The 22,690-nt window shown below is 40.6% G+C and overlaps 1 protein-coding gene across 3 annotated transcripts in view; it reads left to right on the top strand.

Annotated features, from left to right (window-relative positions):
• The window catches only part of amot (angiomotin), a 126,017-nt gene that overhangs the window by 24,380 nt on the left and 78,947 nt on the right, over positions 1–22,690 (top strand). For 2 of the 3 annotated variants that reach the window (XM_067997155.1, XM_067997156.1), the window contains one exon: positions 20,742–20,909. In XM_067997155.1, coding sequence (XP_067853256.1) covers positions 20,742–20,909 — 168 coding nt within the window. Of the gene's footprint in view, positions 1–19,572; positions 19,653–20,741; positions 20,910–22,690 lie in introns of those variants that run through there. The other variant, XM_067997157.1, reaches the window with a different exon arrangement.

Genomic DNA, 22,690 nt, shown 5'->3' on the forward strand with positions numbered 1-22,690 from the left:
GAAGAAGAAATGAGGGGGAGAAAGGGAAGAATCCCCCAAAATTGTTTCTTGTATCCATTAAGAGTTTGCTTCTCAGGAAAAATGTTTACAAAACTTTTTTTTTGCCAAACATAATTTGGTAACACTATCATTGTGATGAGAGTAATGCGCTGCTATTTGACTATTCTTTGTTAGTCTGGCCTAATTGAAGGTAGCCGTGGAGGTTGGAGCCTTTATCTATTATACGAGAACCAAAAAAAAAAGTTTTAGTATACTGGCATTGCCCACAGTGAGTCAGAGGATACTGTTTTATCACGGGGCTGTTATCACCAAAGTATAACAGGAAGTGCATGCTATACACAAAATGCCTAGAAAGGAATTTTACAGGCTTCAAGGATTCTATTTTCTTCGCAAATTTTAGAAAAAAGTAAATGCAGGTAATATCACTTTATATCAAAAATTAAATTCGGGTAATATCACTTTATATCTGCATATTATTTTTAAACTAAAATTGGTAAATGGAGGAAAATATGCCCAACAGTGCATGCCGAGAGCCGTTTCAGGAAAGCACAGTTTTAAGTCACTATTCTTTGCACCTCTGAGCAAGATAGGCTGTCCAAGCTTGTATTCAAATTATGTTTGTACACATGCATTGTGGATTTCTTGTTGAGATTGATTTGAATGGGGGATGGGTAAACCAGTGAAGGATGCAGAAAAATTCCGGGACACACAGCACGCACCTTTGTGTGAAAATATTTATAAAGGTCCTGTCTGCCTCTGAATTTCCTGGATTGTTTTGCATCCTGAGCTGATTTGGCTTTGCCCCTGTCCCGAACTGTGGACGCCTGCGGTTGAGTTACTGTAACTAAGGAGTTCAGATTATGTTTTACACCAAGAGAGCAAAGTTTAAGCAGTTGTTAAGTGCTTTGTAAAACTTGAGGTTAGGTTACATTCTTTAATGCATTGCTAGGTAACTGATATTTTATTTAATTCATTTATATGGAGTTTTGGGTCCATTTTTTAAAAAAAGAAGTGATTATTTTTTCAGTGTTCAAGCAGTGCTAAAAGAGACTGACATAACATTCAGTGATGTGAAGTTAGGTCTAGGATGTGGAAGTAGGGTAAGTAGATAATGTAAGGGTAGGGGAACATTTAAGAAACAGGGACCATAACTAAATTAAGTTCAATGTAAAAACTGAAAAAGAGAGGAATAAGTCAATTAAAAATAGCAAGTTTTAACAAGATAAAAAGGGAACGAGCCCAAATAAATTGGAAAAAAATGGCAGATGAAACAATGGGAAACTTTCAAACAGGAGATTATTAGGGTACAAACTAGACATATTCCCACAAGAAGTAAAGAGGTGCAGCAATAACTGAGTTGCTTGAATGGGTAGACATATTAAAATGAGACTTAAAAGAGGTATATCACAAATCTAGGGCTATTACAAAAGCAAATCAAGCAGAATGTAGAAAATATGGTGGGCCTATATTCTCTGGAGCTTAGAAGAATGAGAGGTGATCTAATTGAAATATATAAAATTCTTAGAGGGCTTGACAGGGATGTTAAGAGGCTGTTTACCCTGGCTAGAGATTCTAGAACTAGGGGTCATAGTCTCAAGATATTTAGGACTGAGATGAGGAAAAATTTCTTCACTCAGAGGGTTGTGACTCTTTGGAATTCTCTACCCCAGAGGGCTGTGGATGCTCGGTCATTGAGTATATTCAAGATTGTGATTGATAGATTTTTGGACACTAAGGGAATCAAGGGACATGGGGATTTGGTGGGAAAGTGGACTTGAGGTCGAAGATCAGCCATGATCTTCTTGAATGGCAGAGCAGGCTCGAGGAGCCTTATGGCCCACTCCTGCTCCTATTTCTTATGTTCTTATGTAGAAGCAAAGAAGAATGGAAAGACTGAGAGGGTGTATGAAAAATGATTGGCAGGTAATAAAAGGAAATAGTAAAGAACTTCATAAAACACATAAAAAGAAAAAATATTTAAAGAAATGACAGAGCCAGTTAGAAACAAATAAGAAAATCTTCTCATGGAGGATGAAGGAATGGTGGAGGAGCTATATGAGTAATTCCATAGTATTATCATAGTATGGTACAGCACAAAAGGGGGCCATTCAGCCCATCATGCCTGTGCCAGCTCTTTGAAAGAGCTATCCAATTAGTCCAACTCCCTTGCTCTTTCCCCATTACCCTGTAATTTTTTTCCCCTTCAAGTATTTATCCAATTCCCTTTTGAAAGTTACTATTGAATCTGTTTCCACCTCCCTTTCAGGCAGTACATTCCAGATCATAACAACTCGCTGCTTAAAAAAATGTTTCCTCATGTCGCCTCTAGTTCCTCTGCCAATCACCTTAAATCTCTGTTCTCTGGTTGCTGACCCTTCTGCCACTGGAAACAGTTTCTCCTTGTTTACTCTATTAAAACCGATCTTGATTTTGAACACCTCTATCAAATCCGCTCTTAACCTTTTTGGCTCTAAGGAGAACAACCCTAACTTCTTCAGTCCTTCTACATAACTGAAGTCCCTCATCCCTGGTATCATTCTAGAAAGTCTCTTCTGCACTCTCTCTAAGGCCTTGACCTCCTTCCTAAAGTGTGGTGCCCATAATTGAACACAATACTCCAGCTGAGGCCTAACCAGTGTTTTTATAAAAGTTTAGCATAACTTCCTTGCTTTTGTACTCCATGCCTCTATTAATAAAACCAAGGATCCCATATGCTTTTTTAATCATTTTCTCAACTTATCCTGTCACCTTCAAAGATTCGTGTACATACACCCCCAGGTCTCTCTGTTCCAATACTCCCTTTAAAATTGTACTATTTAATTCATATTGCCTCTCCTCGTTCTTCCTACCAAAATGCATTACTTCACACTTCTCTGCATTAAATTTCACCAGTCTGCCTATGTCCTCCTGAAGTCTGTGACTATCCTCCACATTGTTTACTACATTTCCTCTTTTTGTGTCATCTGCAAACTTTGAAATTATACCCTGTATGCCCAAGTCTAAATCATTAATATATATCAAAAAGTGCAGTGGTCTTAATACCGACCCCTGGGGAACACCACTGTATTCCAGTCTGGAAAACAACCGTTCACCACTCCTCTCTGCTTTCTGTCCCTTAGCCAATTTTGAATCCACACTGCCACTGTCCCTTTAATCCCATGGGCTTTAATTTTGCTAAAAGTCTATTATGTGGTACTTCATCCAGTGCCTTTTGAAAGTCCATATACACATCAACCATATTACCCTCATCAACCCTCTCCGTTACTTCTTCAAAGAACTCAATCAATGTAGTCAAATACGATTTGCCTTTAACAAATCCGTGCTGACTTTCATTTATTAGCCCATACTTTTCCAAGTGCCAATTAATTTTGTCCCTGATTATTGTTTCTAAAAGCTTCCCCACATTAGGCTGACAGGCCTGTAATTGCCATGTTTATCCTTCTCCCATTTTTTGAACAGTGGTGTAACATTTGCAATCCTCCAGTCCTTTGGCACCACTCCCTTACCTAAGGAGGATTGGAAGATTGTGGCCAGAGCCTCTGCAATTTCTACTTCCCTCAGTAACCTAGGGTGCAACCCACCTGGACCGGGTGATTTTCTACTTTGAGTGCTGCCAACCTTTTAAGTACCTGCTCTTTATATATTTTTATCATCTTCAATATCACTACTACCTCCTCCTTTATTGCTACATTGGCAGCATCCTCTTCTCTAGTGAAGACCAATGCGTAGTATTCATTTATTACTTCAGCCATACCCTCTGCCTCCACAAGAAGATCTTTTTTGTCCCTAATCGGCCCCACCCTTCCTTTGACTACCTTTTTACTATTTATATCTTTATAAGACGTTTGGGTTCCCTTTAATGTTAGCCGCTAATCTATTCTCATACTCTCTCTTTGCCCCTTTTATTCCCTTTTTAGTTCTCCTCTGTACTTTCTGTATTTACCTTTGTTTTCTTATATTATGAATCTTACATTTATCATAAGCCTCCATTTTAATCTCTATATCTTTAGTCATCTAGGGCGCTCTAGCTTTGGATGCCCTTCCTTTCCCCCTCGTGGGAATGTGTCCACTCTGTACCGGAATCATCTTTTTAAATGCCTCCCATTGTTGAATTACTGTTTTGCCTAACAATTTCTCATTACAATCCACCTGGGCAAGATCTCTTTTTAACTCAGTAAAATTAGCCCTCCTCCAGTTAAGTATTTTTACGCTTGATTGTTCCTTGTCTTTTTCCATAACTATTTTAAACCAGATGTTATGATCACTGTTCCCCAAATGCTGTCTGCTGATACATACTCCACTTGCCCCATTTCATTCCCCAGAATTAGATCCAGCACTGCTTCCTTCCTCTTCGGCTGGAAACACACTGATCAAGGAAGTTCTCTTCTACACATTTCAGGAATTCCTCCCCCTCTTTGCCCTTTTCACTATCCCTGTCTATATTAGGATAATTGAAGTCTCCCATTATCACTGCTCTATAGTTCTTGCATCTTTCTGTAATTTGCCAGCAAATTTGCTCTCTATCTCCTTCCCACTATTTGGTGGCCTATAGTATACACCCAGTAGTGTATTAGCTCCTCCATTGTTCCTTAATTCTAACAAAATAGATTCTGTCTTTGACCCCTCAATTACATCATCCCTTTCCAGTGCCATAATAGTTTCTTTGATCAATACTGCCAACCCCCTCGTTCCTTTTCTTACCTGTCTTTCCTGAATACCTTATAGCCAGGAATATTAAGTTCCCAATCCTCCCCTTCTTTGAGCCAGGCCTCTGTTATTGTCACTATATCATAGTCCCAACTGCAGTAGAATTTCCTAGCAATATTCACTGTCTAGGCTCAAATATAAGGGGATTTGGGCAAAACAACAGCGTATGGCTAGCACAAATTGCAGCATCAACTAATGCCATCAGGAGAGGAAAAGGGCTATTGAATCTTGTCCAGGGAGATCATGGTGGCACATAGGCACACCTTATTTAAAATGGTTGTGAGAAGAGCTGGCCGTTTAAAGCCTCTTTTGTTTTTCTTGCTTCCAGAAACTAGGACATAGAATTAGATAGAAATTACAACGCAGCAACAGCATGTTCGGCCCAAGCAGTTTGTGTTTGTGTTTGTTCTCCACATCAGTAGTAGTCCTGATTGCATGTGCATACTCTGTCCCATATCCTCCTTTCCTTCAACCACCTAGCTAACCTATTCTTAAATAGTCTCTGTTATAATCACAAACTCTGGTAGTGCATTCCATAGCCTCACAACTCTCAGGAGAAGAGTTTCTTCTGCTGTATGTCATAAATCTCTTGAATTTAAACTTATATCTACATCCCCCCCATTCTAGACCTCTCAATCACCAGAAAAAAGTCTGTTTCTATTTACTCTGTCCCATCTTAGTTTTCAACACCTCTATCAATTTACTTGTTAATCCCCTTTGTTGTAAAGAAAACACCAATTTTTCAAGTCTTACTTGATAGTATTTCTTCATGTCAGGCAGCATTGTAGTGAATATGTGCTGTACCCTCTCTATTGCCTCAAGATCCTTCCTATAGTGCAAAGTCCAAAATTGCACACAACACTCCAACTGTGGCCGTACTAAGGTTTTATATACGTTCACCATTGCATCTTGACATATATATTTTAATTCCCTTGCCATAAGACCCAGTATTCCAATAGCATAGAAATACACTGATGTTACAACATGTAAACAGGCCGTTGACCTAACCATTCTGTGTTGGCATTTATGCTCCACGTGATCAAATAATTCTAATCGCATTTACCCACCCTGTTTTATGGCCTTATCCATTTGAGGTGTTGCTTTTAATGTCTTGAGCACCCCCAAATCCCCCAGCTCTTGCATATCATCCAGCTTTCTCCTATTCAAAGTATAATTATTGCTTTGCAGGACATTTATAGAATCACATTTCACATATGAAAGTGCTTCATCATGTTGCGAGTGATGGCATGGGGCTGGTGGAATAGAATAGATGATCCTTCTTCTGATTACTTCTGATTCATGTGAATGTTTTGACTAATTTTGCATAAATTCTCAGAAGCATTTACAAAACCGTACCACGGTAATTCACTGGCTCTAATGGTTTGGGTAATCCTAATTTGCTAGGATTTTCCCAAACTCTCATTGCAAAGAAGATGTATCCAGAAAGATAGAATGGATGAAGAGGCAGTGATCATCTTGAGTTACAACACTGTTCTGTCTTTGCTCTTAATTTTTAATTGCTTTCTTTCAGTGTCCTATGTAACACTTGAACCTTAAAGATCGAATTCCACTTCCTTTTGTAATCCCAATTTTGCTACTTCAAAACAGACCCGTCCAACACTAGCCTCTTTGCTAGTCTGCTACTCACACTGACCAATTCAATATTCTTTCCTTGCCCTCCGCTGCTTAAAGTCATGACACCTCTCTTATAGCATTACCATCAGCTGTGCTCTTTTAAGTATCTGCTGGTTTCCTTTCCCTGGAAATATTTCTCCTCTGTTCCTCCTCCACAGTATTTGACATTCCACTCTCAAAATCTAGACAAACTGTTAATGGTCTGTTGCAGTGTTGTAAAATATCCTCGTTAATGAGGTGTTGCAGTCTAACTATTGCAAAGAGCTTGTAGAAAAAGATGTTAAATCTGGTGTGGGGGGGGGGGATGAGGGGAAGAGAAATTAATCTGAGGTAGTCACTTACCAACGCTGCTTTATCTTCTGACATTGATTGGTTGATATATAAGTAAATAAATCTGCAGAGGTCAACAATGGAGTTATATTGGCCATTCCTTAAAACTGCACGTCACAAAATAGTTATCTTCGCGAGTAATAAATAAACTGTACAGAAAGACCTTCACTGTTTCCCCCTCCAGTTCTCTTTCCTACTGTTCTGCAGGTACTTACTCCTGCTGAGGCACTAGTCACCTTCTTGGATTTTGGTTAAATAGCCATTCTTATATGAGCCCAGTCAGTGAATATTAGTAGGTTGTTCAACTTTGGGGGCATTACAGACAAGCCGGATTCTGCTTATCACTCTATGTCCATATTGTGTGCACTTTCTCGCAGCAATTACTTATAGTAATCAGTAACAGGCGCCCTGGCTGATTTTTGTTTCACTGAGGCTTATTGTACTGACCATACTGTATGCTGGTTGACAGCTAACTCGGCATGGACCTGGGATCGACCCTGGGACCTTCCTGGTCTACGTGGCTCAGTTCCTTGCTGAAAAGCACAACTGAGCCACTTGTTAACAAAACATGATGAATTAACCTTTGAACCAAAAAGAATAAAATACTGCAGATGCTGAAAATTTAAAACAAAAACAGACAAAGCTGGAGACACTCAGCAGGTCAGGCATTATCCGTGAAGAAAACACGAGTCAGTTGACATTTCAGGTATAAACGCTTCCACACAACTAACCTATATTTGTTTCCATTTGTGGCAGTGCCTTGCATTAATTTGGTTCCTCACCCTTTGCTCATTATCTCATTGATTACTCCAGCAAGATGAGGGATTTTAAGTGTGAATCTTGCCTACCTTAGAAGCTATGCAGTACGCCTTTAGTATGCAGACACCCTTTTCACCTGTGACATCCTATGACAGACATTAATAGCAAAGAAATGTGTGCACTTCCCATTGAATAAACAGCCTGTTATTACATAATATAAATTTTGAAGTTGACAAAATAATGTGCTCGGAATCTTTTTGGGCTACATAAATAAACCTGTTTGCAATAGTTTCAGCGTCTCTGTACTCTGATGCCACACAAGGGCAGATTCAGGTATGACATTAGTAATAGACAGCCACTGCTGACACTAAACCAGTCATACTACAGGGATTGAAGAGGAGACTCTGCTTGTTTCTCGCAGTAAAACAGTTTAAATAGGATTTGACGTAGATAACCACTGAAGGGAAAGGAAGATAATGAGAGATAATAGCAATAATATTCCAATATTGAATCGGGGACAGGGACTTGATAAAATTAACATAAGTAAAGCAACAGTAATGAAGAAAATAATAGCACTAAAGAGTGACAAATCCCCAGGACCAGATGGTTTCCATCCCAGGGTTTTAAAGGAAGTAGGTGAGCACATTGCAGATGCCCTAACTATAATCTTTCAAAGTTCTCTAGATTCCGGAACTGTCCCTCTGGATTGGAAAATTGCACATGTCACTCTGCTTTTTAAGAAAGGAGAGAGAGGGAAACCAGGGAATTATAGATCAGTTAGCCTAACATCTGTTGTGGGAAAAATGCTGAGTCTATAATTAAGGATAGGGTGACTGAACACCTCGAGAATTTTCAGTTAATCAGAGAGAGCCAGCATGGATTTGTGAAAGGTAGGTCGTGCCTGACTAACCTGATTGAATTTTTTTAAAGAGATGACTAAAGTAGTGGACAGGGACTGTCAATGGATGTTATTTATATGGACTTCCAGAAGGCATTTGATAAGCTCCCACATAAGAGACTGTTAGCTAAGATAGAAGCCCATGGAATCGAGGGAAAAGTACGGACATGGTTAGGAAGTTGGCTGAGCGAAAGGCAACAGAGAGTAGGGATAATGGGTAGGTACTCACATTGGCAAGATGTGACTAGTGGAGTCCCACAGGAATCTGTCTTGGGGCCTCAATTATTCACAATATTTATTAATGACTTAGATGAAGGCATAGAAAGTCTCATATCTAAGTTTGCCGATGACACAAAGATTGGTGGCATTGTAAGCAGTGTAGATGAAAACATAAAATTACAAAGTGATATTGATAGATTAGGTGAATGGGCAAAACTGTGGCAAATGGAATTCAATGCAGACAAATGTGAGGTCATCCACTTTGGATCAAAAAAGGATAGAACAGGGTACTTTTTAAATGGTAAAAAGTTAAAAACAGTGGATATCCAAAGGGACTTTGGGGTTCAGGTACGTAGATCATTGAAGTGTCATGAACAGGTGCAGAAAATAATACGGCTAATGGAATGCTGGCCTTTATATCTAGAGTACAAGGGGGCAGAAGTTATGCTGCAGCTATACAAAACCCTGGTTAGACCGCACCTGGAGTACTGTGAGCAGTTCTGGGCACCGCACCTTCGGAAGGACATATTGGACTTGGAGGGAGTGCAGCGTAGGTTTACTAGAATGATACCCGGACTTCAAGGGTTAAGTTACGAGGAGAGATTACACAAATTGGGGTTGTAGTCTCTAGAGTTTCGAAGGTTAAGGGGTGATCTGATCGAAATTTATAAGATATTAAGGGGAACGGATAGGGTGGATAGAGAGAAACTATTTCCGCTAATTGGGGATTCTAGGAGTAGGGGGCACAGTCTAAAAATTAGAGCCGGACCTTTCAGGAGCGAGATTAGAAAACATTTCTGCACACAAAGGGTTGTAGAAGTTTGGAACTCTCTTCCGCAAACGGCAATTGATACTAGTTCAATTGCTAAATTTAAATCTGAAATAGATAGCTTTTTGGCAACCAAAGGTATTAAGGGATATGGGCCAACGGCGGGTATATGGAGTTAGATCACAGATCAGCCATGATCTTATCAAATGGCGGAGCAGGCACGAGGGCCTGAATGGCCTACTCCTGTTCCTAATAATGCACATGCTGAAAAAGTGCACAGTGCAAAGACAAACGCAAACCATTTGTGAAATTTCTTTTTCTGTGGTATGTTGGTACAGTTGCATCCTAAATATGCCAAGTGACATCACTGCAGTAACTAAGCTTCACAGTAAAGTGGAAAAAAAAATCAAAATCTGGATATGCATGCCTTAAGTTTACTATAAATTTGGAAAACTGGTGGGGAGCGAAAAGTATGGTATCGTGTTACAGTTCAATAATGCTGTGCAGCTTTAAATTGTTTAGTGAAGCACTGAGCTTGGTCTGATTTGTGTTTATGTGGTCAGTTATTCCTCAGTTGTTCAGATCTACAGGTCAGTGCTAAACATACTTTATGTTGATGTAATGAGGGTTTTGGCTTCGTATCAATGCAAACTTGTCTGTGAAGTTGTTTGAATCATGTTTAGCCAGGCACTGTGAAACCGCCTTCAGGAACAGATCTTGTGCGTTTAGTCTTCATACTGGTTTCAGTACAATAATGACGATGTGAACATAGTTTAAAAAGGTTTTAGATTAAATTTTTAATGTTCACAAAAAGTCATCTATCCCATTGAGCCTTTAATATTAACTGGCGTTTGCAAAGTGGAGAATTGTAAGTGTGAATCTTGCCTACCTTAGAAGGTATGCAAAACACCTTCAACATGCAGGCACCCTTTTCACCTGCGACATTCTATGACAGAGATTATTAATAGCAAAAAAAATGTGAGCACAGGACTTGGTGCTAGTTAGAATATGGGCAGCAGAGTTTTGGATGAGTTCAACTGGTCCAGCAACACTTCGATTTTAAAATTCTCATCCTTGTGTTCAAATCCCTCCATGGCCTCGCCCCCTATCTCTGTAACCTTCTCCAGCCCTACAACCCTCCAAGATCTCTGCACTCATCCAATTCTGGCCTCTTGTGCATCCCTGATTTTCATTGCTCCACCATAGCTGGCCGTACTTTCAGCTGCCTAGGCCCTATGCTCTGGAATTCTGTCCCTAATCCTCTCTACCTCTCTCTCCGCCTTTAAGGTGGAGAGAGAGGTACCTACCTACCTCTTAGACCAAGTTTTTGGTCACCTATCCTAATATCTCCTTATGTGGCTCGGTATCAAATTTTGATGTGCCTTGGGATGTTTTACTACATTAAAGGTGCTATAAAAATGCAAGTTATTGTTGGATGCACGTTTCTCCTGTCTGGAGTGTGTTGTGGAGCTGATAGGCCTGCTTGCACTGCACCACTCTAAGTAAGTACTTATCTCAAATTACGATCTGGTATAGCAACAACCTCAAGCTCCTTTTATGAGAGTGAGCCGTGCTTTTCTTGAAGAGGAAGTTATGTAGTTTTTTTTTGTTTTATTGTAATTCTGATAAGACCTTGGTGGAGGGGTATAATGCAATAATTTCATAGGTGAACTGTGCTGCTAATTGATGAGGCAGCACCACAAATGGAGTTATTTAATTCATTACTTCTGTACTGGTTGTCTAGAAGTATACAGGGCAAGATAAAGCAGAAAAAGAAAGCTTATGACTGTCACAGAAAACTAAATACTGCAGAAAGTCTAGAGGAGTATAGAAAGTACAGGGATGACATAAAAAAGGAAATAAGGAAAGCACGGAGAGGGCATGAAAAAATATTAGCTAGTAAGATTAAAGAAAACCAAAGATATTTTATCAGTATATTAAGAACAAGAGGCTAGCTAAGGAAAAGGTGGGACCTATCAGGGATGATAAGGGTAACTTGTGTGTAGAAGCAGAGGATGTGGGTAGGGTTTTAAATGAATATTTTGTCTCCGTATTCACAAAGGAAAGGGGTGATCTGGACGTAATAGTTAAAGAGGAGAGGTGTGAAATATTGGATAAGGTAAACATAACGAGAGAGGCAGTACTAGAGGGACTGGAATCCTTGAAAGTTGATAAGTCACCAGGGCCGGATGGATTGTTTCCTAGGCTATTGAAGGAAGCCAGGGAGGAAATAGCAGATGCTCTGAGGATCATTTTCCAATCCTCACTAGATACAGGAGAGGTACCGGAGGACTGGAAGACTGCAAACGTAGTACCATTGTTTAAAAAGGGCACGAGGGAAAGGCCGAACAATTATAGGCTGGTCAGTCTTACCTCGGTGGTGGGCAAACTATTAGAATCAATACTGAGAGATAGGATAAACTGTCACTTGGAAAGGCGTGGTTTAATCAGGGATAGTCAGCATGGATCTGTTCAGGGAAGGTCATGCCGTACAAATCTGATTGAATTCTTTGAGGAAGTGACTAGGAGGATTGATGAGGGTAGTGCAGTGGATGTTGTCTACATGGATTTTAGTAAGGCATTTGACAAGGTCCCACATGGCAGACTGGTCAGAAAGGTAAAAGCCCATGGGATACAGGGAAATGTGGCAAATTGGATCCAAAGGGTAAAAGTCGACGGATGTCTTTGCGAATGGAAATCCGTTTCCAGCAGTGTGCCACAGGGCTCAGTGTTGGATCCCTTGCTGTTTGTGGTATATATTAATGATTTGGACTTGAATGTAGGGGGCATGATTGGCAAATTTGCAGACGACACAAAAATTGGCCGTGTAGTTGATAGTGAAGAGGATAGCTGTAGACTCCAAGAAGATATCAATGGGTTGGTGGAGTGGGCGGAAAAGTGGCAAATGGAGTTCAACCTGGAGAAATGTGAGGTAATGCACTTAGGGAGGGCAAACAGTAAAAGGGAATATGCAGTAAACGGGAATATATTGAGAGGGGTAGAGGAAGTGAGAGATCTTGGAGTGCATGTGCACAGGTCCCTGAAGATGGCAGTACAGGTAGATAAGGTTGTGAAGAAGGCATACAGAATGCTCTCTGTTATTAGCCGAGGTATAGAATACAAAAGCAGGGATGTAATGATGGAACTGTATAAAATGCTGGTAAGGCCACAGCTGGAGTATTGCGCGCAGTTCTGGTCACCAAATTACAGGAAGGACGTAATTGCTCTGGAGAGAGTGCAGAGAAGATTTACAAGAATGTTGCCAGGGCTTAAAAATTGCAGCTACGAGGAGAGATTGGATAATCTGGGGTTGTTTTCCTTGGAGCAGAGGAGGCTGAGGGGAGATTTGATTGAGGTGTACAAAATTATGAGGGACCTAGATATAGTAGACAGGAAGTACCTGTTTCCCCTCACGGAGAGTTCAAGAACCAGAGGACAATGATTTAAGCTGATTGGCGGAAGGATTGGAGGGGACATGAGGAAAATTTTTTTTACCCAGAGGGTGGTGGGTGTATGGAATTTGCTGCCCATATTGGTGGTAGAGGCAGGGACCCTCAACTCTTTAAAAAAGTACCTGGACCTGCACCTAAAGTGCTGTAAGCTGCAGGGCTACGGACCGGGTGCTGGAAGGTGGGATTAGAATGGGCACCTGGTTGTTCTTCGAGCCGGCGCAGACATGATGGGCCGAATGGCCCCCTTCTGTGCTGTATCTTTTCTCTGGTTCTATGTACAACACTCCCATCGCACTCATTTACTAAACAGGATGAATTATAACGTTCATTTAAAAGTAAAAGGGCTACTTTTTAAAATCTGTGAGCTTAATACAATTCAAGAAACAAGCTATCTTTTGTGACCCTTAAGTGTCATAAAGATGGAAAACAATTCCACATAGCAAACCTTGCACCATGTGTTTAGGCAATACAGTATTTGGAAATGTAGTAGAACTGTTTTTAAAGCTCTCTTTGGAAATCTTACAGAAACTTGTAAAGATGGATATTTTAGTGATTGAGTTGGTTCTCTACTTGTGAGAAAGCCAAAGAAACAAGTTTGATTGTTATTATGTTGGAGCCTCATTACGAACCCTTGCTTTGTTTTACTCTGATTGTGATTTCTGAACTGAATTTGGGTAATGCTTTTTGCCTATTTTATTGGGTGGAAGTGAATAAGTTTAATGGAGCATTCCTTGTAGGTCTTCTGTAGATATTTTTAAGTTCAAAAACTATTGTGTAACAATCTGCCTAGAGTAAACAATTTTACAACACCAAGTTATAGTCCAGCAATTTTATTTTAAATTCACAAGCTTTTGGAGATTTTCTCCTTCCTCAGGCAGTTTACAATTGTCAATCTGCCTAGAGAGTGCAAATCATTGTGCCATGTGAGTAGCTAATTAGTGGAGGCAGTTGGCAGATAGAACTGAGTTTTTGATTAGCCGTTGTGGTATGAGTTTGAAATCCAAGTATAGGTGAAGCTGTTGGCTGCTAGTTGCTCTGTGCAGAAAGGGCAAACTAATTTTTTTCCCTTCTTTCTTTTCTCCTGTCTTCTCTTGAAGGCTTTTCCACAATTACCTTATCCAAGTGGCCCATGGTCACTGAGATCAATTGCAACATCTACGTTGCTACCCCAGTTGAGATCAGCTAACTCAGCAATGATTGGGGATTGAAATTGGGAATTTCCAGGTCTTGTCTCACTCATTACCTCACTGGGCAGTGCATTTAACCACTAAGCCAGGGGGGCAAGGTTGGAGGTCAGGGAGGAGAAATGGCTACTTTGGGGAATGGAGCTGGTAGAAAGAGCAGCGTCGTGCAGTGGGTGAGTCAGGGAGAGGGAGTAGTGGGGACCATCAAGTTTACATGTCCAATTTTAGGCCTGAGATGGTTGACGAATAGACAAAGCTGGTAGGTCTCGATGAGAGGTAAGGGTAATGTATAGACAAGTCTAAGCATAACAGACAGGTCTGATGAGCTACTTGCAGGACATCCACACTTTTGTGCAAGGCATTTGATGCCTTAAAATGGACAAATCTTCTAAAGTTTGTGAGAGTGGTTAGGATTCTTTGTTAAAAATATAGGAGTGGGAAAAACGAATTGGAGGGAAGTGCCATATACATTTGTGCGAAATCAACATCCCTTATTTTATCTCATAGACACATGTCCCAGGTTTCCAATTTGTTCCAACTATATTTGCTTGATTTAACAATATTTTCCCAATATTTCTGGCCTGGAGAGGGAGACATTAGCTGGAGCTCCCACCCTTGATGACTATTCAGTAACTCCTGTTGGAAAATATACATATGTGAATGTCACCTGAGGACAGCATTGGGCTTAGCACTAATGGCTGTTCTTCACCCCTCCCCCCCCCCCTCCCCCCCCGACACACACACACACACACACACACACACACACACACACACACACAGTAAAGTAACCTGCTCATACCCCTAAAGATGCTCCTTAAAACCTACCTTTTCACCCAAGCTTTTGGTCACCTGTCCTAATATCATTATGTGGCTCAGGGTCAAATTTAGTTTGATTACGCTCCTGTGAAGGAACGTTTTAATACGTTAAAGACGCTTTATAAATGCAAGTTATGCAAGTTGTTGTTGTACTATGATGGAACTGTACCCTCAAGTAACCCGGGAGAAAACTGAAAACGAGTTAAAAGCTTTGAAGCGTGACACTGGAAAAATCAGGACACTCGACGTTTATTTGCGGTGGGACAGAATCTAGGATGGGTTCAAAATAGGAATACATGACCTGTTTATACTTGGGAATTGTGGGTTTTTTACTGAGCTTTTTACAAGAAAAAGATTGGTGCTGTGGCATTACTGAAGGGGAATTTTATACAGCTAATACTGATCACACAGGGAAATACAGCTTGGGGTAAGCTGCAGTTCATGGTCCTTCAAATTGTGATAAATGCAAACAGGCTGTGAGCATAAATGAGAGCATGGCTCCAAGCAGACAGCAGTTATTAAGTAACTGGTGTTTTGGGCAGTATCTAATCTAATACATGGCTCCACTCTCACAATCCGTACAATGTGACTTCAATTTTAAAAACACAAGCTGTCTAAATCCTGTGAAAATGAAATTTATTTTGACTAGATAAATAGCAAAGGATTCTAAAAACTTGGGGAAAGGGTAGTTTATTTCAGTGCACAGAATGTTGTAAATGTACTATCATTTCACTCTCTTTTGGGGTGAGGGTAATTTGGTAGCTAAAGAAAGTAATTTGGAAAAAAAAAACCCGAATGCAACAGGCAGGTTAGGTAAGGAAAAAAATATTAATTTGGCTAAACTGTGTCCTGGAACAGGACCAAGATGATGAAAGTAAACCAGATATGCTGATTGGTCTTTCTCACTGTGTCCTTTTCTCACCCTGTGTTATTTTATTTATGTTTAATTTTTGTTGCGACTGTCTCTCTCCACACACACATCTTTCACTGTTCCCTGGATGAAAGGTTGGCTTAGCAAACTGTCCCAAGCCTTCTATTAATACCACTTTTGGTCTTGTTGCTTCGAAGGTGCACAGAAACTGCATTAAAGGAATTAGGAAGGAAGGATGATGCGTTGTTTTAAAAAATTGATCTCTACCATTGTGGAAACACTGATCCTTTGCTTGATACCTGTCACCTTGTAGAATAGTAGATAAGCACTCCAATATACTGAACCACTGAGCTGCCATACTGAAATATTTTTTCCATAAAAACTCTCTTCAGTCAATAGTGCATCTCTCTTCACATACAAATCAAAGACACTTCCCACAGGACGGGAGAGAGCTGGAGAAAATTGAGTATGCCTCCAGGTGACATACTGAGGGGTACCGCTAGCAGAAAGAGTGGATCCCTTTGCTCGCGCTCTCAGCTATGGAATAGTTTTTTTTAGGAAGGGAGATTTTAATTCTGTGCAGGATATCAATGAATGCAGTTCATCAGTAAGGTAAATACCTTCTCATGTATCCTTTAAAGCAATTGGACTTATTGCTAATTTAACATGCTGTACTTGCCGCACGTCTTTATTGTAATACTGGCCATCTCAAATGGGCCATTCTCTGAATTCAAAAGTAGACTTAGCCCTTGTAGGTCACGGTTTCCCGGAAAGAAAAAGAAAAACGTTGTTTCCTGGCCAAAAATAACTCGTGCAGGGCGGGAAGCAGTAAGGGAAGCATTGGAAGTGAGAGAGAGAACCTTGGGAATTGCATCTGTCCTTGACTTCTGAGAAAAATTCTATTCTACAAAAATACATTCTGGAAACGGTTAATGTTTTGTGAATGAATTATTCCATTGTTGTGCCACAAACAATATATGAAAATTGTGCAGTGTAAGTGTTGAATTATGTGCTCATTTGCTCAGTTATCTGTGTTTACTAAAGAGGAGACTGTTTTTGTTGCCACCCATTTCCTTTCTTCAGCATTTCAAAATATATTTAATTGTGCCCACAATACATTTTAAAATCCCATTTTTTTCTTTCTCTTTCTCTTCACCTCCATCCACCACCCCCCCCCCAACCGCGCGACTGTTGTCATCATGTGGAGATCAATGTCAAACATTGATCAATACTCACATCTCCAGCAGACAACATTCCTCCATTGTGTCCTGTCAAGTGCTTTCATTGTATGCTTTTGTCACATTTTGGGCCTTTCTGACCATTTTTTCACATCAAGGATTTGGAAAACAGTTACATTTAAATGTTAGAGTTTTGAAGCAAAGTTCATACAAGTTTAAAAATAAAAACGCAAGATGGAATCTGGTTAAAATGCTAATTATCTGGGCATTTAAGTTGTTTCCCCCTGAAACTGTAAACAATAAGCAATTTGTTAGCCTGTCTCAGTAATTGATAAACCCCTCGCACCTATTGAGTTGGGAGGTCCTGGGTGTGGGTAGTGCTTATAGGACATAGGCCTTCCTGTCAAATTGTGAACACAAAGAAATAAAAACAGAGATGGAAATACTCACTGACAGTTGTTTTAAACTGAAAGCTATGTGGGCAAGCTTTATGCCTGACTCTGAAGGTTAAATTGCAGGAGGACAGGTAAAAGTTAAATTTGTTTAAGTCAAGCAAGATGACCCACTGAAGCTTGGTGTGTTCGTCATTTTTTATTGTTACACAAAGGCAAGTTGTACTAATTTGAATTGAGGCCGATCATAACCATTGCTATGTATGTTTATTTGCTGTGGAAATAAAGCTGCTTAATAATTCGTATCTGGCCTTGTTTACTCAGTCTGCCTTTGAAAAGATTGGAAAGACGCACTTGTGAAAGACATGAATATCCAGTTTGGATCACAACAGGGTACTATTACATCCTTGGTTACCCTGTAGTATAGTTAGATATTGGTCATAATGGGCACATCCCTAAACCTAAGATGCTCAGACTGCTTACTGGAGTGACTACCATCGCTGTACCCGAGAGAATATCTAAGGCAATGCTCAAACTTGTAACAGCTTGAAGTACACAAGGAAAATATTGTGCCATTCCACTTTTGATTTTGTCAGAATAGCTACCTCAGTCATCAAATGTTATGTGTGCAGCAGGAAATATGAAAGTTTTCTTTTTTTTCCCCCTCTAGACCGGTTCCCAGACACATGCTGGTTTTTTAAGGAAGCGCATGAAAATGATGCAGGGTCTCTTTGCGATTTGGCACATTATTGTGGTGCGGGATGACTCTCTCAAGGATTTGGGGGAGGGATGTAGGTTTTTGTTGTCTACGGAAGTATCTCACGATTGTTGATGTCCGGCACTCATGAAATACAAACCCCTGTCCTGTCATCCCATGGTTCATTACCTCTGTGCTTTGTATCTGTGTTGCCTTTCGAATCTGAACATGTTACTCAAGTTTAGCTTCCTTTTCCACATCTGATCCATTACCAAGATTACTTTTTCTCCACCTTCAAAACAGTCACTGCCATCGCCTGATCTATTCTCCACTGTTGTTAAAGTTCTGCTCCGTGCCTTTATCACTTTGAGACTTGACTTCCCTAATGCTATCCCTGTCACTCTCTCCACTTCCATCCTCCATTAATTACACTCATTCAGAATGCCTGCATCCTCACCTGTACAAAGATTTGAACTCCCATCACTCTCTGGTTCCTTCTTGCTCCAGCAAATTGATTTCATGATCTTTGTCCTGTCCTTCAAATCCCTCCATGGCCACGCCTTACCCATCCTCAGTTATCTCCTCACTCCATACATCCATGCTTGCACCTCCATTTCTGCATTACTCCATTTTCCTCACTTCTTTCATTCCACTATTGGCACCTGCATTTTCAGCCACAATGCCCCTGCCCTCTTAAACCCCTTTCCTATATTCCTTCACCTTGCTACTGCTTTTCGGTTTCAAAATTTCCTTAAGGTCTTTTCATCTCAACGGTCTATGCTAGATTTCACTCTGGGTCTCAGAGGTGAAAGGGCAGTGTCCTAACCATTGCAGAACTCAAGCAGGTATCGCAGATTTTAAGTAATGATATGAAATAGAAATTTAATCCCTCCCCTTCTGGGTTGTCATTGCACAATTTTGGACTGTACGGTCTGGTTTCTGAGTGAGCTGTCTGGAAATTTAAAAAATGTAAACTAAACCTCAAAGGTCTGGCTTTTAAAATAGATGTCTTTTTCACTATTTTTCTGTCCTAATGTGCGGTGCCATTAATTTTTAAAGTTACAAAGGTTTTCAATGTAGCGACATAAACAAAGCAAATATTGTACCTGAAGTAATGATCTCAGACCCTGTGCCCACCCCTATTCTGACTCCAGTCCAATTTTATTTTCATTTCACAAGATGTGGACGTTGCTGGCAAGGCAGCATTTATTTCCCCATCCCTAGTTGCCCTTGAGAAGGCGGGGCCGCCTTGAAGCATTGCAGTCCATGTGGTGAAGGTGCTTCCAGGGTATGGAGGATTTTGACCCGGTGACTATGAAGAAACAGGGATATATGTCCAAGTCAGGATGGTGTATGATGTGGAGGATATTTTGGAGTTGGCAAAAGGTGGTGACCCAATGCTTACCTCTTCTCTCTTCCATTTCCACTCCTCAGGACATCGCTACCAAGTCTCAAAAGTGGATGCAGACCTCCTTGTCTGTAAATGCTGTAGTGTATTGTCATCACGACTGTGGGGGAATGGCATAAAGAGAAGCATGCTAGCTGACAAATATAAAGGCCTTTGTAAGAGGAAGGAAACTGGTCTGAGTAGCTGGAAGTGTACTGTACCTGACTGATACACACTGTAACTGGACACAGACCCTTTTTAAAAAAAAATTGAATTGGATTCTGTTGGTGTAATCCTACTGATGATCAAGATGTTCCACAAACCTCAACCTTCGAAAGCAAAACTTATTTGGCAAGGGGTAAGTGCAGGTACAGTATAATCGGGCGTGTGAGTGCAGGGTCCCAGCAAGAGCCAGAAATGCCCCGATTGTTGTCACTAGTGACTGTGGCATGCCATACAGCCTAATTTGAAAGAATTACATTGATTGTGGGAGCTCTCTTTCCCTCTCCCCTACCCCCCCCCCCCCCCCCCCAAAAAAAAACAGTCACCACCCCAGTGTTGCCTGGGGTTAACTGCTTAGATTTATCAACGTGCGTGTGTGCGCCTGCATGCATGTGTGTTGTGGGTGGGCGGGGAGGTGAGGTGCTGAAAAGTTCAGAAATTTACCCAAAACTTATTGAATTGTGATTGTTGAGTAGAGCTGAAATTCAAACAGGTGCCTTCTGGCCCTAGTGCTCTACCATGAGGGCGACTAGTACCACCAAATGCAAATCTGTATTCTATCACAGAGCTATTGGAGCTTTCTGGGTGTCCTAGTGCTCGATCACTGGAGCTACTTGTGCCCTGTGAAATGAAGTCCAGATATTCTAACATTATATCTATCAGAGTCCAAGAAATGGGAGTCTCCGTACTTCCTTGCTGGAGCCCCACAGCCGGTCTATTGAGGGAGGCCATAAAACTTTACCGATGAAGCCATAGGGTCTTTCCAAACACATGCCTTCCATATTGTGCTTGAAGAGGTTTACACACAATTTTTTATGCAGCTTTGCTTGATAGAAAATTGTAATTTGAAAGTTGCCTTTTGGTATGTTAATACTCCAGAGGGTTAATTTGAAGCTACAGTTGTACACAGAACAGACTGTATTGATGCAAGTTTGAAAAAAAAATCTAAGCTTTCAAGACTGTAATCCATTTTGTTGATTAAGTGTACACATTATGCTATGTTCCTATGCTTAATAATTTGGCAGGCATATTTGCCTTCAAGGGAATTATTCAGGTGCTATTGTTTAAAGGTTATCTGGGCAATTCAGGTGATCTCATTTCTTTGGTATGTTTTTGATCTTGTGCTGGTATAATTTACATAACTACTGCAGTTTACAATAGGACAGAGAAGGAAGTTAAACCTGTTGACTTGCTGAAGTTTTAATTCCCCTTTAACTTTTGGTAGAGTCACTGGGTGTGAAGGATTTTGGTGATCGGCAGTCTATCCTACAAGGAACCAAGTGCCTGTTTGAACAGGATGCCGTTTACTTAGAGGGACACAGCCAGCAACTGCACAGGCATGAACTCTCCACAATAGCTGAGGAGGACATTGGGAAAAGTGAAACATTAACAGGTACTTGTAACCACTGCTGTAAACTGCATTACTATGTTACTGCACTGTACAGTGTTTCGGGACTGAGGAGCGATTGCAGAATTTGTACAAGGCTGTGTCCACAAGTTGCCTGAGATTTTAAAAGCACAGGAGCTCAGTCTTAAAAGCACAAACCTTTTATATATAAGGTATGAGGCAGAATGTTTCTCCATGGACAATGACTGGAGAGTGAAATAGAAATTCCCTCTCCTTGCCTTTTTACATGAACACAATAAAGAACATGAATATGCATGTAAGGTCAGTTTGTTCTTTGGATAAGGTGAATTTTTCATTTTCCCTTGGCTGGTGTCTTAAGGAAGACCACTTAACAACTAATACAGTCTGGCTTAATCACATGAATTAGTCTCCTGTCATTGTATTCCATTATTCTGCTGCTTCTGCACAGGATATATCTATCAACTTTAGATCTTTTAAGGTTAAAAGTGTCCATTTGAAAAGGGAATACTGCACCTTTAACTGGGAATGCAGGGAGCTTGACAATTTAAATATCTGAATTATAATGATGAAGAGAGGCTTAAAAAGGAAATTATAGACTGCTAGAGAATGTTGGGGTGTTGGATTGCATCTGTGAATTGTCCACCATTTCAGTTTCTGATCGCAGGTTCACCATCAGGGTTAGATGTTGAGTGGAAGCCAGGTGCCAGTGGTGGGGAGATTTAGAAGGCAGATCACTGTAAGCTACTCCTGTGCACTTTTTAAAGTGCTTTTACATTAGAGGCTTGCAGACAACTACTTATCGCTGTACTCCGAAGCACGAATAGCCGTATTCTAGATCTTTGAAAATGAACACAGATGATTCTGCCTTTGGATTAAGGTTTCCGCTTGCAGCTAAGTAAACATGAGAGCTAGGCTCACATGTTTGCATGCTAAAGTAATCTGGTTTCCATTGGAGCCCAGTATCCCTTTGGAGCTGAGTACCCAATGCCAAAAGTAAAAGAGGAAGAGCTAAGCATTGAGGTAACTTTCCGAAGATGGGAACAATTTCTTAAGGTAAAGTAAAAGTGCCTTCATTACAGATGCCTGGGAACAGAGCACCTCTTTACTGGGGTTTGGTATGGTCCAGGGGTTCACTTGAGAGAAGCAGAAAAATATTGAATGTTGAATAAATCACCAAAAGGAAGAAAAGTGTGCTTTTCTACAGAGTATTATCATGCTCCATATCCTGTCATTCTTCCACTGACTCATGCCTCATGCCCTGTTGAATCCCTGAAATTGCCAGCTTGCATTTTATTTGGTGCTGCCTTCATTTGACCCAGCTTTGTTTCATTTTTCCTCACTGCTTATCACTACATAAACTGAGCAATTAATAAATAAAATGAATTTCTTAATTCATCCGTTACTCCTACAGAGAAGCTGATGATCTGATACATATGGTACAAATTCAGTACAAATTGGACGGTCTGCATCTGGGCAGGACTGGAACCAATGTCCTAGGGGGAGTGTTTGCTAGTGCTGTTGTGGAGGGTTTAAACTAATGTGGCAGGGGGATGGGAACCGATGCAGGAAGTCAGTGGGAAGTAAAGTGGTGATAGAAACAAAAGGCAGTAAGGGAGAGTGTACAAAACATGACCGGACAGATGGTCTGAGAAAGCAGGGCAAAGACCAAGGGAAGTCTAGATTAAACTGCATTTATTTCAATGCAAGAAATCTGATGGGCAAGGCAGATGAACTCAGGGCTTGGATGGGTACATGGGACTGGGATGTTATAGCTATTACTGAAACATGGCTAAGGGAGGGGCAGG

Source organism: Heptranchias perlo, chromosome 15, assembly GCF_035084215.1.
Source record: "Heptranchias perlo isolate sHepPer1 chromosome 15, sHepPer1.hap1, whole genome shotgun sequence".
Classification (NCBI taxonomy): Eukaryota; Metazoa; Chordata; class Chondrichthyes; order Hexanchiformes; family Hexanchidae; genus Heptranchias; species Heptranchias perlo.